Raw genomic sequence first — 17,646 nt, 5'->3', positions numbered from 1 at the left:
ATCCCTCACTGTCCCATTGCCACTGTAAGACAGCAAGCCTGGGCTCCTCCCTGGGCAGGGAGGGGAATGGAAGATAGCTGCCCTGTAGAGCTTGCCCACGTGCTGCTGCTGCAGGGGAGCAGTGAGGCTAGTTGCACCCCAGGGACAATGCATTCCTGCCCCCCCCCACCCACTGTCCTGACACAGAAACTGGCTTCTTTTGCTGAGCAACGTCTTTTGAGGGTTCATTCCCGCTGAAGCTTGCACCAGCCCGTCATTCCTCTGTACGGCTGAACAGTGTCCCACCGTAGGGATGGGCCACATTTTCTTTATCTATTCGTCAGCTGATGGACATGTGGGCTATCTCCACTTTTTGGCTATTAGGACTAATGCTGCTGTGAACACTTGTATCTGGGTTTTTTTTGTGGACATACATCATCGATTTTCTTGGGTAAATACCTAGCTGTGGATGTACTCATGATTTTTCAAAGGTGGAACAGAAGGATACGAGCACCATGCTGTTTGTTTTTGGTTAAAGGACTTTGTTCAAGAGAACAGTTCTCCTAAGTGACCCAAGGTGACAGTCTCAAGAATGGATTTTGATGGAAATAAGCAAGATCCAGGTTAGAGGACAACAGCAGGATAGGGGCTCCCAGGGTCACTGATGAGACCTTGGTAGGACTTCAGGGAGACATGTGGTGGGATCAGAAGCAGCAGAGTGCAAGAGGCAAGGACTGGGAAACTGAGTAAGGAGAAGCAGCCCTGCCTGGAAACGGCACTTTTACCCCTTATTGCTTCTGATATGCCAAAGCAGCACATGAAGCTTGGCGGCACACCTGAGGGGACAAGTTCCCCTGGGCTGTGACTCAGAGATGGAGACTTCTGTAATCCTAGTGTGGCCAGCAGCGTTGCTAGTTTCCCAGCCAACCTGGGGGCTGCTTCCTCCCCTGGGCTCCTCCAGCCTTTGCTTTTGCTCCTGAGCTTAGTGGAGGTTTGGGTCCCAGTCTCTCCGCACCTTGGCCTCGGCCTCCCCTGCCAGCACTTAAAGGATGGTGCTTACACCTGTCTTAGAGCAGCAACTCCATCCCTGCTGGTCACCAGTCCACAAAAATCTGGCCTAGGTCTGGCCAATAACATCTTTACCAAAATAAAGTGACTTTCTCAATGCTCTAGATGCAGAGACAATAGAGTGCAGTACTGCGGGCTTCCAGCCTGGCTCTACCAGCTGCTGACCTCAGGCCATTACCTTTAACTTCTCGTGACTCAGTTTTCTCTTCTGTCAATTGCCTAGAGGAAGACCTGACACAGTCAATGCTTCATACATGTTGGCTATCACTTGAAAATATTGTTCAACTTTCAGTAGGAATTTATAACCAGAGGCTATGAAATGATGCTTCCCTAAAATGTGAATGGGCATCCCAGCTTCAGATTTATATCAACAAAAAACACATGGTGGGGAAGATGTTACAGAGGTTACCCAAGATCCTTCTTACCTTACATAACACTTCCATGCAATATTCTTCTATTTCTGCAATTAAAAACAAAATACATACATTTAACTCACGTTATTTAAAAGATATCAACACATCAAAAGGGCCCTTTTGCAAAGGAAACCAAAAACAAAACCACAACAAAACCCCACAGAAACGTATGAAACTCGACTGAGGTAGACCCCGGTGTTTATTTTTGCTTTTGTTGCCTGTGCTTTTGATGTCATATCCCTGGGATCATTGCCGAGACCATCGTCAAGCTTCCCCGCTTATGTCTTCTTCTGGTAGTTGTAAAGATTCAGGTCATACATCTAAGTCTTCCATCCATTTTGAGCTGATTTTTGTGTGTGGTGTAAGATAAAGTTCCAATTTCATTCTTTTTCATTTTTCCTCACCACTGTTTCTTTGAAGAGAGTGTCCTTTCTCCACTATTCTTGGTACCCTTGTCAACGATCAGCTGACCACATACGTGTGGATTGACTCCTGGGCTCTCTATCCACTGAACTATGTCTGTCTTTATGTTTGTATCACACTGTTTGTGTCATACTATAGCTTTGTAATATAGTTTGAAATCAGAAAGTGTGCTTCAAATGCCTCCAGCTTCATTATTCTTTCTCAAGATTGCTTTGTCAAGATTGCTTTGTCTGTTTGCGGTCTTTCGTGGGTCCATAAGAATTGCAGAATTGCTGTGTCTATTTTTGTGAAAAATGTCATTGGGATTTTGACAGGGATTGCATTGCATCTGTAGATTGCTTTGAGTCATATGAGTACCCAACTCAATGGGTAGCAAGATTTCAACAATAATAGCAATTTTAACAATAACGGTGTTTTAACAATAGCAATTCTAGAAAGCAAACAGAAAAAGAACAATAAAAAGAGAAAATAGAAGAAAAGATTATCAAAGAAATAATGCATGGAAAGTTCCAAGAACTAGAAGATAAATGTGCCCAGCAAAGTGGATGAGAAAAGACCCAGGTCAGAGCACAACATCATATAATTTCAGATAAAGAAAAGATACCCAAAGTGTTCAAAGGGAAAAACAACAGCCACATAGAAAGGCTCACGAATCAGAATGGCTGAGATTTCTCAACAGTAACAATGGAACCTAGAAAAGAGTGGGGACAAACCTTCAACATTTTAAGGGAAAATGATTTGCAACCTAAAATCCATTGTCAAATCATAGGAAAGGTAGACATACGCGATCTGAAATGTGTGTGTATGTTTTAAATCATTATGCTTGGTTTTAGAATTAATTTTACATAATGATCTTTCAACAACAGTTAGCATCTATATTATGTTTTTCCTTAGACAAAGTTAGAGTTAGGGTAAGACTATAAGTTTCAGGTTTTCTCCAGGGCAGTTCCAGTTTGTATGTTTTGTTTGTTTTTCGTTTTTTTGAGATGGAATCTTGCTCTGTTGCCCAGGCTGGAATGCAGTGACATGATCTTGGCCCACTGCACCTCTGCCTCCCAGGTTCAAGCGATTCTCTTGCCTCAGCCTCCTGAATAGCTGAGATTACAGGTGCCCGCCACCACACCCGGCTAATTTTTGTATTTTTAGTAGAGAAGAGGTTTCACCACGGTGGTCAGGCTGGTCTCGAACTCCTAACCTTGTGATCCGCCCACCTCAGCCTCCCAAACTGCCTGGATTACAGGCGTGAGCCACTGCACCCGGCCCAGTTTGTATGGTTTTAATAGTGTCTCACTTTTGAGAGTGCTCTGGTTTGAATGTTAAATGATGTTACTAAGTTATGCCTAGGGAATTCAGAGAAGACTACAGTATATGTGAAAGAAAATTAAACATTTTAATAATTGCATTTAAAAATCAGAAGCCCTTAGCTGGCTTTCCCAGCTGTCTGAACAAAAGGCCTTTTTTTGTGTAACATGCTTTTGTGTCATTCAGGAGGCAGCAGCAGAGGCTAATTCGACAGCACAATATTCAGGGTTTGACCACTTGAGACGCCCCCTGTGTGTGACATGCTCAGTCCTCTGAGTGGACCCCTGAGTGACCAAGAGTCCCGGTCCATGTCAGCTGGCTTTAAACCCTACAGCCAATCGTGCTTGATGTGATTATGGGGAGCAGCTCAGAAAAGGGGTGAGCAGCCCTGCTGGGTTTAACTCACTGCCAGCTGCATCGCCAACACCTGGAGGACCAGGGCTGCTGCTCACGCCTGGCTGCTTCCCATTCCTGCCTCCACATCCAAGGTTCTTAACAGTTCAGGACTGAGGACCCCTCTGAAGCTGATAAAAAGCAAGTGGCTCTACCCACCAGGAAAATGCTCATAAATCTACATGTTGTCTCAGAGGTTCCCATGCCATCGGACACCCATCCTGGATAGATTCCCGCAGGGATCCACAGACACTGGGTTAAAAATCTGGCCTATGAATTACCATACGACCCAGCAATTCTGCTCCTGGGTATATACCCCAAAGAACTGAAAGCAAGGATACAGACAGCTATTTGCACATCCATGTTCACAGAAGCCAAAAGGTGGAGACCATTGAAGCATCCATCGGTGGATAAACGGCGAAGCAGAATGTAGTCTATCCATGCAATGGAATAGTATTGAGCCTTAAAGAGGAAGAAAATTGGCCAGGCCGCTCATGCCTCTAATCCCAGAACTTTGGGAGGCTGAGGCAGGTGGATCACCTCAGGCAGGAGTTCCAGACCAGCCTGTTCAACATGGTGAAACCCTGTTTCCACTAAAAATACAAAAATTAGCCGGGAATGTTGGTGAGCGCCTATAATTCTAGCTACTCGGGAGGTTGAGGCAGGAGAACCATTTGAACCCAGGATGCAGCGGTTGCAGTGAGCTGAGATCACGCCCCTGCACTCCAGTCTGGGCAACAGAGCACCACCTAGTCTCAAAAAAAAGGGAAGGAAATTGTGGCACCATCTACAACATGGAAGAAACTTCAGGACATTAGGCTAAGTGAAACAAGCCAAACACAAAAGGACAGATGTTATATGATTCCATTTATATGAGGTCTTTAGAGGAGTCAGATTCATAGAGACAGAAAGTAGAATGGGGGTTTCCAGGGACTGGGGAGAGGAAGAACTGAGGACTGAATGCCGCCTTTCAGTTTTGCAAGATGAAGAATGTTCTGGAGATGGATGGTACATTCTATGCCCACCACCCGCTATGACCAGTGGGAGATCCCTTGGATTTTGGGCCTTTGGGGCTGCTGCATTCATTCAGAGTGTGGGGGGCAGGCAGGGGCATCTGAAGCTCAAAGTGCAGAGACACAGGGAACTGTGGGAGAGGAGAGAGGTGAAGTCAGACTCCCTTAAGGGGAAGGCTACTCTGATCTGGGACCAGGGAAACCACCGAGGCGTGGAGCGCTCAGGTAGATAAAAGGCAGTACTAACACAAGACAGCTACAAGACAGCGCACCCACCGTGAAGAGCAGACGACTCTCCATAGCCTTTCATGTCCAGAGCTAGGACCCGGTAACCCGCCTGGGCCAGCGCAGGGATCTGGAAAACAAACAGGCACACTCCAGCATGGCCTCCTCAGTCCCAGGCAGACACTCCCTCTTTACTTCCCTCCATCTCCTTCTTCCTGTAAATGGCTCAAACCAAAGACCCACGTGGCACTACCTGGTATCTTCACCGTGGGGCTGCAATGAGCCCATTTATATAGGGCTCTGTGGACAGTGGTAGGGCTTGTGCATGGCAGAAATGCCACATATAAAAGAGCATCTTCCCTGGCAAAGCTCTTGCAGATCTCCATACCCAGCACAGAAGCCTCCCAGCAGAGCGTGTGGAGTGTCTTAAAGAATCTGCCCTTTTCTAATCTGCAAAGGTACCTCATGCCCTAGCATAGCCCTGAGGTCTGGAGTCACCTTCTGCCCCAACTGGTCACATTTTTGTGTGTGTGTAATGGAGTCTCACTCTGCTGCCCAGGCTGGAGTGCAGTGGCGCGACCTCAGCTCACTGCAATCTCCGCCACCCAGTTCAAGTGATTCTGCTCCCTCAGCCTCCCAAGTAGCTGGGATTACAGGCATGTGCCACCACAGCTAATTTTTGTATTTTTAGTAGAGATGAGGTTTCATCATGTTGGCCTCAATCTCCTGATCTCATGATCCGCCCACCTTGGCCTCCCAATGTGCTAGGATTACAGGCATGAGCCACCGTGCCCAGCCCCTGGTCACACTTTGGAGACAAAGCTCCACTGTCAGGTTTCAGCTTCCTCATGGACGTCCACGTCGGGCCATACCATCTAGACTCCCCCAACCTCACCCTGACGGGGTGCACCCTCCCCAGCTTTCCTCACCTGGTACCTCCAAGAATACCAGCTCTCAGGAAATCCATGGCAGAGGCACACGGCAGGGCCAGAGCCCAGCTCCACAAAATGCAGACGGACCCCGGGCTGTGGAAGGGAAAGAGGAGCAGGCAGTGACCAAGCACCAGGCCCCGTGGACCCAGGCACCGCAGCATCTGCAGAATGCCAGCGGCGTTTCAGTCAGTTGCTGGATTGCGCATGACCCGGATTCTCAGTGAAAGGCCCCAGTGTCAGATGAAAATGGCTGAGAAGAGGCTCTGGCCAACCTACTCAATGACAACAGGAGGCTCTCACGTTGACCTAAGAACTCTAAAGACATTACATTGGAAAACAAAACAAAATAACAACACACTTCTCCTTCCTCTCTACAAGGGCCCCATAGTCTCAGAGTTTCTGGTGCTGTTCTGATGTGTTTTCAGTATATTAAAGAGGGGACTGATATTGTGCAGAGCATAATATTCACGGTCACGTGCCGAATACTATTGCAAGACTTTTCCTTAGTTCAGCTAAAGACAGGGTCCTTGTCCCACGGTCATGAAAATATAGGCTTGCAGACAATTTGAAGTGTGAGTAAAGAGCAGGGTGTTATTAGGTGAAAGGAAAAAGTGGGGAATAGGGACTCTCTGCAAGGCCAGAGTTCCCTGCTAGAGCACTTCCAGCTCGCTGTTGGAATCCCAGGTTCCACGCAGGAAGAGGAGGAGCCAGGCTTTTCCCTGCTGCAAAGAGCAAGAACTCCACTCCAGTGCGCAGGCTGTTTGGAGTTTCTCTGGGGGCCCCTCCCACCTCGCTGTCTCAATACCATGAGTGTTTCATTAAGAGCTGCTGACTTCTTAAACATGAAATTTGTTCAAGCTTTGCCACACCTGTAGTCTTTTTGGGGGCTATGGGTGTGGCAGAGACCGTGAGGGCTTGACAAGCTCTGTGTTCCCATCCTCTTCCAGGCACATGTTAGCATCTCGCAGAGCACCTCCCCCTCCTACAGTTGGTGTGGCCGCGTGACTGAGCCCTAGCCAGTGTCTCTGAAGCAGAGGAAAGGCGCTGCATCCAGGGCTCACAGGACCCTCTGTGTGCAGCCTCCCTCCCTTTGCCTATCTCTGCCTGAATGGCGTGGGCCTTGAGGAAGGTGGAGGCAGCGGAGAAAAAGAGCCTGGTTGCTTGAATGGCTACATGGACAGAGCCCACCACACACTGTGCTGTAGGTGAGAAACACACTTGGTGTGAAGCCACTGAAAGGGACAGTGTGTTTGTTACAGCAGCTGATCAGCCCTGACTGTTATGGTGGGGTCCAGCCAAATGAACCAAATAATCAAGTGCCCTGTTCTTACCCCAATTACATATCACCAGTGTCCTAAGGGAAATGCAGGAGAACAATCAGAGTCACATTATAGATATTCAAGTGGAACAATTCCACTTAGCTGTAAGATGACTCCAAGCTGTGCCCCACACTGGAATTTTCTTTTTTGGGCAGTGAGGGAGATGTGGTCTCGCTCTGTTGCCCAGTCTGGAGGGAAGGGGCATGATCATAGCTCACTGCAGCCTCAAACTCCTGGGCTCTAGCAGTCCTCCCACCTCAGTCTCCCAAGTAGCTGAGACCACAGGTACATGCCACTACACCCAGCTAATTTTTACATTTTTTGTAGAGATGGGGTCTCTCTATGTTGCCCAGGCTGGTCTCATACTTCTGGCATTAAGTGATTCTCCTGCCTTGGCCTCCCAAAGTGCTGGGATTACAGGCATGAGCCATCACACCTTGCTCCACAGGAAGTTTCATTCATGATTCCTAACAAGCTATTCTGCTCAAGAAAACATTAGGTGGGCATTTCGCAGACTCCCTCACAGAATGTTTATCAGAGTTTGTTCCATGGTCTTTCCTTTAGCACTTGGCAAAAGTTCACTTTAAATTCGATTTACCTTACACTGAGAAATGTTTCACACTTAGATCTGATCAAACGATCCTAGCTCGCCTGTGTTCTAGCAGGTGGGAGGGGTCCCCAGAGAAACTCCAAACGGCTTACTCTTGAGCTTTATCATCTCATTATAAAGCTGTGGATACTGAGGCTCACAGCTTCATATTGACTCAGCTGACTAGCCCAGCAAACATACGTCCTTTCCTATCCTCATTTTTTTCTGTGTTAAAAAAAAAATGTCCGTAAAGCCAGAACACAAAAAGATCTATTATCAACCCGGTTTAGGATTCAGTGGCAATCAATGCACCAGCCCCCTGAGAGCCTGGTGCAGCTGGGACTCCCCAGAAGTTTGCTGCCAGCTCTGAAATACAGGGTGGGGGGAAGACAGGGTGGAGGAAAGTGATTCTAATCACACTCCTTCAAGGTCAAATAAAGAATCTCTTAAAACTGGATATGCAAACCCTAAGGGAATTACAAAAATAACCCTGTCCATGGTTACAACCCAGCCCCCAGCCCTGGGTGAAAAGGCCCTCACTCCTCTTTACCACCAGAGACATGGGACCTGAAGGCCCTGAAGAAACATTCACCCCTTCAGGAGAACCCAGACTCATAGAAGGAATGTCTATCAGTGATGCTGACCAGTAGCTTTCAGTACCAGAAAAGCCTTTTCTTATGATGCAAACCCACTCGTGCTTGGATGCCCACTTTACAACATTTATGGTGGCTGCCTCCACCCTCGCAGAACCCATTCTGAGCTTAGATCCCATTCTGAGCAGGGGCTTCATCCTTGCTATAACCAAACCACAGAGGCTATGAACATAAAATCCCTGGGGTCATGGAAGGCCCTCCACTCATCTCAGAATATTAATATACTGAGGTTTTCCTCCAGAACAGCAAGGGTCCCCAAGGTCTCCAAGGCCAGCACAGCCACGGCCTCCAGCCCTCCTGTCTGTCAGCCGCCATCTATGGAGCAGTGGCTGTCGGGCACTACGTCCCGTGGTCTGCATACAACATTTCATTTAATTCTTACAGAAACTGCATGGAGAGATGTCGTCATTTCATTATAAAGGTGTGGATATTGAGGCTCACAGCAGTAAGATGCTTGCCCAAGGCTGCAATCTCAGTTAAGTGGCCACACCAAGATTCCAGCTGGGTCTACCTGGCTGCACAGTAGCTGTCTGGCCATTTTTTTTGCAGATGAGTGGACCCGCAGCTTTAGGTCCTTTTGTATTTAAATGAGGCCAGTGACAAATGAGGAAAGATCCCAAAGTGAATCCATGAGGATGTACTAAACCCCTACTGTGTGTCAGCAAGCCAAGTTAGATCTCCCAGCCAGGTCACCAGCCAGTGGCCTCTGCATGTGGCCTTGGCCTTATGATAACCCTTTGAAACAGAAAGAACATCTGAATGACCCTTTCCCTCTCCTTGCCCTCCATGTGGGCTCCTTGAGGACAGGTCTGTCTTAATCATCACCGCACCCCTTCTATCTAGCCTGCACCTGACAGAGGAAGCGCTCTCCTATACCCCCACCAAAAAAAATTAAAAATACCTGTTGAATGAAAACATCTTCTCCCCCAACACAGGCCAGCTGTGCACGCGCTTTGGCCCCAGACTGGCCAAGCTCCCTAGCCTGCTGTTCTGCGGGGGTTTGGCCGCAGCAGTCACATGGCTTTACAGAATCTGAGACAGGGCTTGTGTCTTCCATCCATTACTAAGGAATGAGATTTGCAGGAAATTCCATTTCCTTATAAATAGTGGATTTTTTTTTTATTATTATAAAGTTCTGGGGTACATGTGCAGAACATGCAGGTTTGTTATGTAGGTATATACATGCCATGGAGGTTAGCTGCATCCATCACCCCATCATCTACATTAGGGATTTCTCCTAATGCTAACCCTCCCCAATCCCCCCAACCAAAAAAATATTAAAAAAATAAATAAATAGCAGATGTTCAGCCACTCTCAATATTTAACAAATGTCTCTGCTGGCCACTTTTTTTTGAGACAGGGTCTCACTCCGTCGCCCAGGCTGGAGTACAATGGTGTGATCACAGCTCACTGTAGCCTCCGCCTCCCAGGCTCAGGTGATCCTCCCAGCTCAGCCTCTTGGTTATCTCTGCTGGTTATTTTAGGTGACCTGGTTAGAGAGCACTCAGCAGACTGAGAGACAGAGCTGACTCACCTTTATTGTCACGTACCCGTGGCTCACGTCACTTGGATTGCAAGAGGTCAGCAGAGGCGCCAGGGTATTGAGAAGCTGTAAGCAGGAAGGGCGCAGTGAGAGAGATGACCGTAGCCTCCTTCCAAGAGAGGCTGTCCCGAGTACCAGTGCCAAAAGAGGCCTCGGAGGCCACATTTGCCACGCCATCCTGAGCCCTCCTGGTGACTGACCAGCCCATCTCCCTCTCCTGCCAGCACAGCCAGACTCCACTCTCCCTCCGGCTTTCCAGTTGAGTGGAGCCCCAAGACTGAATTCTGGCCAATGGAAGCAGAGGGAAGAGCACAGCTTCCTGCCTGGCACATTAAACCCCGAAACGATTCTCTACATTTCTCAACTCCCCGTCTTCCAGCCGGGTGTCCAGTGTGACCTCAAAACTACAGGTAGAAGACAGTGGGTCCTCCATCATCCCGAGTCCCCAAATGACCGCATGAGGCAAAGTCCCTGGCTGCTGCCCACCGAACATCGTGTAAGCAAGAAGCAAAGATCCCTTGCTCTAAGCCACTGAGAATCTGGACTTCAGTGAATATTATTTGCGTCTGTGACAGCTCCTCCAGTGGTCGCCCAGACTCATTTGGGACACCAGGAGAAGCTCACACAGCAGTCACTCCATCATTGCTCCCCTCTGTCGAAAGGTCACTCCTTCAAGTTGGCCAAAATCAAACTCTCTGGGCCTTTGTATTAGTTTGTTCTGGCTGCCACAAAATACCAGTTTATGTGGTTTCAGGAACAGATATTTATTTCCTCACAGTTCTGGAGGCTGGAAGTTCAAGGTCAAGGTGCTGGTGGGGCTGCTTTCTCCTGAGACCTCTCTCCTTGGCTTGCAGATGGCCGTCTTCTCCTTGTGTCTTCACATGATCTTTCCCTTGCATCCTCAAGGCCCTGGTACCTTGCTGTGTGTGTCATGATCTCTGCCTCTTCACCCTTTTTGGGGGGGTCTCCGCTCTGTCATCCAGGCTGGCATGCACCAATGTAATCACAGCTCACTGCGGCCTTGACCTCCTTGGCTCAAGTGATCCTCCCACCTCAGCCTCCTAAGTAGCTCGGACTATAGGTGTGCACCATCATGCTCAGCTATTTTTTTAAGAGACAGGATCTTACTATATTGTCCAGGCTGGCCTCAAACTCCTGGCCTCAAGTGATCCTCTCACCCTGGCCTCCCAAAGTGCTGGGATTACAGGGGTAAGCCTGGCTCCTGTCCTTAATCTCTGCTTCTTCTAAAGAGACCAGTCAGATGAGATTAAGGACCAGTCTTGTGACCTCATTTTAACTTCATTATCTCCTTGAATGCCCTTTTGTCAGACCTAGTCACATCTTGAGGTATTAGAAGTTAGGACTTCACTGTATTAATTTTGGGGGACACAGTCTAGCCCCTAACAGCCTTCCACTGGCAGGTCCCAGGCCTGTTCTCAGGAGTCCTTGAGGGCTTACACTACCCTGTCTCAGTAAACAGGAGATTCCTGAACAAGGAATCTTTATGGTGGCTTTTGTCCCTTACTGGAATCAGTTTCCCTGAGGAGGAAATAACAAGGAGCTTGCTACCAATCACATGTGCGTGAATATTGCCTTATGCATGAACCCTGCTGCTGGACACGCCATGAATCCTACTGCTGGACTGTCACTTTCAGTCCTAAAGGTGTAACCCAAGAAAAAATTCATTCTTCTCAATGACTCAGTTTTGTGACCTCTAAAATGGGGACATAAGCTAAGAAATCTAACTCCTTTATAACCATGGCAAACTCTGCCTGGATGTCTGCAAAGGGGGACAAAGGAGGTGAGTCCCCCAACCTCTGTGGCATCTGCAGAAGATCTGGGGGCAGGGACGGACTCAATGTGATGGTGGAGGGCAGCATGGTGCCATGAGTCCATGGTCAGGGGAGCCAAGGCCTGTGAGCAGAGCCGGTGCCCCTCAGGGCCCCTCCTCCTATGTGTCCACAGTTTCCTAGGGGATACCCCTGCTTTTGGGGTGGGGAAGGTGAGGGGTTCCTACTTCATGATCCTCTTGTATGTTTGTGTAATTTACAAGGCCTGTTCATGACTGACGCCTACTGCCTTCCTCTGAAAAAGAGACGCAGGCTCCCCTGTTTAAAAGGGGTGATCTTTCTGTGGGGATATAAAAGGGTATAGCTGCCGTGCAAAACAGCACTGAATTTCCTCAAAAACCTAAAAATAAAATTTTGCCTAGGCGTGGTGGCTCATGCTGTAATCCTAGCACTTTGGGAGGCCGAGGCGGGCGGATCACTTGAGGTCAGGAGTTCAAGACAAGCCTGGCCTACATGGGAAACCCCGTCTCTACTAAAAATACAAAAATGAGCCAGAAATCTCTTAAACCTGGGAGGCGGAGGTTGCAATGAGACAAGATCATGCCACTGTACTCCAGCCTGGGCAACAGAGCAATACTCCATCTCAAAATAATAATAATAATAAATAAAATAAAATAAAAATAGAATTTCCATAGGATCCAGCAATTTCAATCCTAGGTACACACCCAGAAGCACTGAAAACTGAGTCTCAAAGAGATACATGCACACCCACGTTCATACCAGCGCTATTCCCAATACCCAAGAGGCGAAAGCAACCCAGGTATCCTTGGATAGCCGAGTGGATAAACCCAGCATGGTGTAGGTCCACAGTGGAATAGTTAGTCTTCTGCCCTAAAAAGTAAGGACATTCAGACTCCTGGGGCGATATGGGTGAACCTTGGAGACATTATGCTAAGTGAAATAAGCCAGTTACAAAAAGACAAATATTGTGATTCCACTTATATGAGGTCCCTAGAGGAGTCCAATTCATAAAGAAAAAAGCAGGATGGGAGTTGCCAGGAGCCGGGGCAGTGGGAATGGAGAGTTGGTGTTTAATGGGTGCGGAGTTTGATGTGGGGAAGATGAAAAAGTTCTGGAGGGGAATGGTGGTGACAGCTGTATAACAATGCGTGTGTTCTTAACATCACTGAACTGTACGTGCGCGCACACACACACACACACACACATACACACACACACACAGAGAGATGGTAATTTTTTTTTGAGGTGGAGTTTCACTCTGTTGCCCAGGCTGGAGTGCAATGGCGTAATCTTGGCTCACTGCAAGCTCCACCTCCCGGGTTCAAGCGATTCTCCTGTCTCAGCCTCCTGAGTAGCTGGGGGTACAGGCATGTGCCACCACCCCCAGCTAGCTATTTTTTTTTTTTTTTTTTTGTATTTTTAGTGGAGATGAGATTTCTCCATGTTGATCAGGCTGGTCTCGAACTCCTGATCTCAGGTGATCCACCTGCCTCAGCCTCCCAAAGTGCTAGGATTACAGGCATGAGCCACTGCACCCGGCAAAGATGGTAAATTTTATGTTACATGTATTTCCCCACAATAAAAAAAAAAAAAAAAAAAAACAGACTAAAAGGGGATGCTGTTCATTTTTCCTTCTATCTTTGTCTTCCTCCTACCCCTGAGACAAAAAGAAATGAGCCATGATTGACTTTCCCAGTTTCACAGGACAGGGATCTGTGACTCAGATACGATGAGGGCACAGACCTAGCAAGTGTTACAGGCACATGGGTTCCCTGACCTCAAGCCTGATGCGCTTTCTTCTCTGTGGCCTGGGACGTGCAGGTCTGTAGAAGGACAAATGAACAAAGTGTGGGCAAGATGCTTTAAGGTTATGAAGCAATTGGGTGTATATTTTAATTTATTCATTAAAGACAAAAAATATAAATTAATCTTGTCATAGGCTGAACTGTATCACTCTCAAAATTTGCATGTTAAAGTCCTAGCTCCCAATACTTTTTTTTTTTTTTGGAGACAGAGTTTTGCTCTTGTGGCCCAGGTTGGAGTGCAGTGGTGTGATCTTGGATCACTGCAACCTCCACCTCCTGCATTCAAGCTATTCTCTTGACTCAGCCTCCCGAGTAGCTAGGATTACAGGCACCTATCACTACGCTCGGCTAATTTTTTGTATTTTTAGTAGAGACAGGGTGTAGCCATGTTGGCCAGGTTGGTCTCGAACTCCTGATCTCAACTGATCTGCCCACCTTGGCCTCCAAAGTGCTGGGATTATAGGCATGAGCCACTGCACCAGGCCTTAGCCCCAATACTTTAGAATGTGACTGTATTTGGAGATGAGGCCTTTACAGAAGTAACTAAGGTTAAAGGAGGTCATTAGTCTGGGCCCTAGCACAGTCTGACTGGTGTCCTCATAAAAAGAGGAGGTTAGGAAGCAGAAAGTCACAGGGAAAAGCCATGTGAGGACACAGGGAGAAGGCGGCTGTCTGCAAGCCAAGGAAAGAGGCCTCAGGAGAAACCAACCCTGCTGGCACCTTAATCTTGGACTTCCAGCCTCCAGAACAGTGAGAGAATATATATCTGTTGTTGAACCCACACAGTCTGCAGTACTTTGTTACAGCAGCCTGAGCAAACTAACCCAGTTCTCTTTGAGGCAATGGCTGTGCATCCTTGGATGTGTGGCAGGCTCAGCTGAGTACCAGCTCTCTCCTGCCTCCTCTCCCCTGCGCTCACAGGATGAGGGGGCTGCACTCCTGCAGAAGGCTGTGGACTTGGTGAGGTCAGTGATCTTAGGTCGACCCAAAAAAGGAAAGGTGCCTCAGACGTGGAGGAGCAGGCTAATCCCCAGGTAGCCCCAGGGACATCATGACAGCTGTCCCATCCACCTCGGGAGGGAAAGGCTTTTCTTAAGAGGCTTCCCTCTGACTGCCAAGAGGGTGTGAGCTGGGTGGAACTAAAGGGCTGTACCTGAGTGCCAGCGGCATGCTCGGGCATGCCAGGTAGGGGCCTTGACCCTTAGGGTAAACATTCTCCATTTACTCTCAAAAGTGAGGTTAAGATGGCCTTGAACATCCCACTCTTGCTGCCAGTTCCCCGGCCCTGACCCAAGACTAGTATAAATTCTTGTTACCCTGTTCAGTGACTACAGAGAAAGAAGCAATGCTCCTTAGGGACATCATGCCGACTGCACAGGGGGTGACAGACTCCCAACCCCGGAGTGGCACCCAGGTGTCATTCATGGAGCAATGAACTCCATGGACAGTGGCTTCTCCACTCAAGTCCAGAAACCACAGATGAGCATGGGAACCTTGCTCACTTCAAAGTCAAGTTACCTGGATTCTGGTCACTTTCTCCAGTTCCCTCAGGGCCGTGTCAGTGTCCTTGACCAGGATGGTGACCATTCCCAAGTCACGGGCTGGCTTCAGATTAGCCCCGATGTCATCCAAGAAAACGACCTGAGCCCAAAACAGCATGGGAGAATCCCAGAAAGAAACTCACCAGAATGCAAACAGGAGCTACTTTATGAGATTGAAAACTCCTTTTCTTTTGTAACCATCTACTCTTAAAATGGAAAGCATTTAATTACATAACATACACATGAAAACACAGATACATATGACCCCACACAGACCTACTGGCCTCAGCTACTTCTGAAATTGTAAGAGTATTAGGGGAGGATACACACTGATCAAGGTGACATTAAAATTCATCTGGGAAAATCAACAGGCATAAGTAGACCAAAAAAATGTATCTGGGAAAAAAAACTGTAGTGAGGGCAGGGAGTCAAACAATTTAGGAAGTGACAAAAGGCAGAAATTTGGCACTAGAAAAGAAGCAGACTTATCTATGAAACAGACCCAAATACAAATAAGAATTTAGTTTCTGAGAAAAGTTTCATGTCCAATTGGTAAGGAAGATTGTTTAACGGTCTTGGTATGACTGGTTAACAGTCGGGGGAATAAAATGGATCCTTACTTTACATCTTACCCCCAAATAGATTCTTTTTTGTTTTTTTGAGACGGAGTCTTGCTCTATGACTAGGCTGCAGCGCAGTGGCGCAATCTCAGCTCACTGCAACATCTGCCTCCTGGGTTTAAGTGATTCTCTTGCCTCAGTCTCCCAAGTAGCTGGGACTACAGGTGCACATCACCACATCCAGCTAATTTTTGTGTTTTTATAGAGAAGGGGTTTCACCTTGTTGGCCAACATGATCTCAATCTCTTGACCTTGTGATCCACCCACCTCAGCCTCCCAAAGTGCTGGGATTACAGGTGTGCACCACCGTGCTCAGCCAGATTCTTAATGAATCAAAAATGTATATGTAGTAAGAAAGAAAGTGCTAGGCTTCGTGGCTCACACTTGTAATCCCAGCACTTTAGGAGACTGGAAGGATTGGTTGATACCAGGAGTCCAAGACTAGCCTGGACAATATAGTGAGATCCTTGTCGCAATGAAAAATAAAAAATTAGCCATGCATGGTGGCATGAACCTGTGGTCCCAGCTACTTGGGAGGCTGAGGCAGGAGGATCACTTGAGCTCAGGAGTTTGAGGCTGCAGTGAGCTATGATCGCACCACTGCACTCCAGCCTGCGTGACAAAGTGAGACTCTGTCTCTAAGTAAAAATAATTAGTTAAACAATAAATAAATACATAGACAGAAAAATCCTGGAATTCATAGTAGAAATCATGGGTGCATGCATTTACCATCTTGGACAATGGAAGTCTAGAATTCTAAGCAGCTCATCCAACCTGGAAGCCATCGATAGGAAGACTGATATATTCCGGTGCAGGCTTAGATTTGGAGCCCTGCTCTGAGGCTGGCTCCAGGCACTGAGATAAGCAGAAGCAAAGTCCAGGAGGAGAAAAGGGAAGTCCCGGGATGGAGCATGGCGAGGACTCCGAGGCTAGAGTCCAGGGTTTGCTCTGATCAGTTTGTTGGGAGGTGGGGGTTGGAAATGTGAGGGAAAGGAATTTAACCTCAGTCGAATCACCTTTTGCAGATGAGAGTAGGGACACACAAGGAGAAGAGAGCTTTAGGATAGGTGATCTCTGGGGATAGGCTCAGGGCACAGGGTGTCTGGTGGGAGAGACCATGGCAATACTGGAGCCTGTCCTCACCCACCTTTTGTGGGGATGAACCTGACTAGCCTTGTGGCCTTGCACGTCTCCCAGATCCCCATTTCTTTGTAAGTAAACTGAGGCAGCTGGGCTAAAACAGCTTTTGATGATGCCTGTTTTGATAAAAGTTCTATAAGAGCTATACAATGGGGCCAAATGCCCAACTCTGGGAGAATTTTCTAGATCAAAGAACGGGTAAAAATTGTTTAGGAGAAGCCCTGGTCTGGGAGAAGGGGACCCAGAGCTGTCCTGCCAGGCCTGAGATATACCCCGCCTGCTCACTCCTCAGTTTTTCTCTGGTTGCAATATCTCTGAACATCCTTCTCCGCTATAGGGAAGTGTCTCTGTACCTCACTGGGGCTGGCCTTCAGGGTGTCCAGTAGAAACTTGTAGATCTGAGGTTCAGGTTTGACCATTCCCACCTGACATGACTCTATCAGGAAGTCAAAGTGCGTCTTCAGCTCACACATCAGCCGGGCCAAGCCGTCTCTCTCAGCACGGTCGTCCAGCCAGGTGTTGGTGAGGATGGCGGTTGTGAATCCTGAGCAAAAAGCCACCAGCGGATGGACCAGCTACATAACTTCGCCCTGAGATGCTCCAGATGCCCCCAGGGAACCCCAATGATGGGCCAAGCAGGTCATGCTCACTTATATCAATCCCTTACGCTCAGCTTTCAACCAACGAATTGGCAAAGAATCATCTTGACCCATAAACATCTCTGACACAGACACGAACATGAGCTGGGTTCATTCAAGGCCTTCAGAGGCCCAGATGGGGACAGTACCCTCCTTCCTCCTTGACAACAGTGGAGCAGTGTTTTTACATTCATCAGCTCATTTGATCTCTACCACCTCTGGGGTGGGCAAGGTGATCC

At 47.9% G+C, this 17,646-nt stretch overlaps 1 protein-coding gene across 3 annotated transcripts in view; it reads right to left on the bottom strand.

Annotated features, from left to right (window-relative positions):
* The window catches only part of EPHX2 (epoxide hydrolase 2), a 113,522-nt gene that overhangs the window by 79,759 nt on the left and 16,117 nt on the right, over window positions 1-17,646 (bottom strand). For all 3 annotated transcript variants that reach the window (XM_032265347.1, XM_032265346.1, XM_032265345.1), the window contains exons 4-9: window positions 17,123-17,313; window positions 14,987-15,109; window positions 9,844-9,918; window positions 5,746-5,841; window positions 4,868-4,946; window positions 1,473-1,507 (exon numbers count right to left, since the gene is read on the bottom strand). In XM_032265347.1, coding sequence (XP_032121238.1) covers window positions 1,473-1,507; window positions 4,868-4,946; window positions 5,746-5,841; window positions 9,844-9,918; window positions 14,987-15,109; window positions 17,123-17,313 — 599 coding nt within the window. The remainder of the gene's footprint in view (window positions 1-1,472; window positions 1,508-4,867; window positions 4,947-5,745; window positions 5,842-9,843; window positions 9,919-14,986; window positions 15,110-17,122; window positions 17,314-17,646) is intronic.

The sequence above is a fragment of the Sapajus apella genome, unplaced genomic scaffold (assembly GCF_009761245.1).
Source record: "Sapajus apella isolate SASKATOON/1434 unplaced genomic scaffold, GSC_monkey_1.0 scaffold150, whole genome shotgun sequence".
NCBI classification, from domain to species: domain Eukaryota; kingdom Metazoa; phylum Chordata; class Mammalia; order Primates; family Cebidae; genus Sapajus; species Sapajus apella.
The sequence above is the reverse complement of the archived record's forward strand: the minus strand, read 5'-3'. Positions and strand labels throughout refer to the sequence as shown.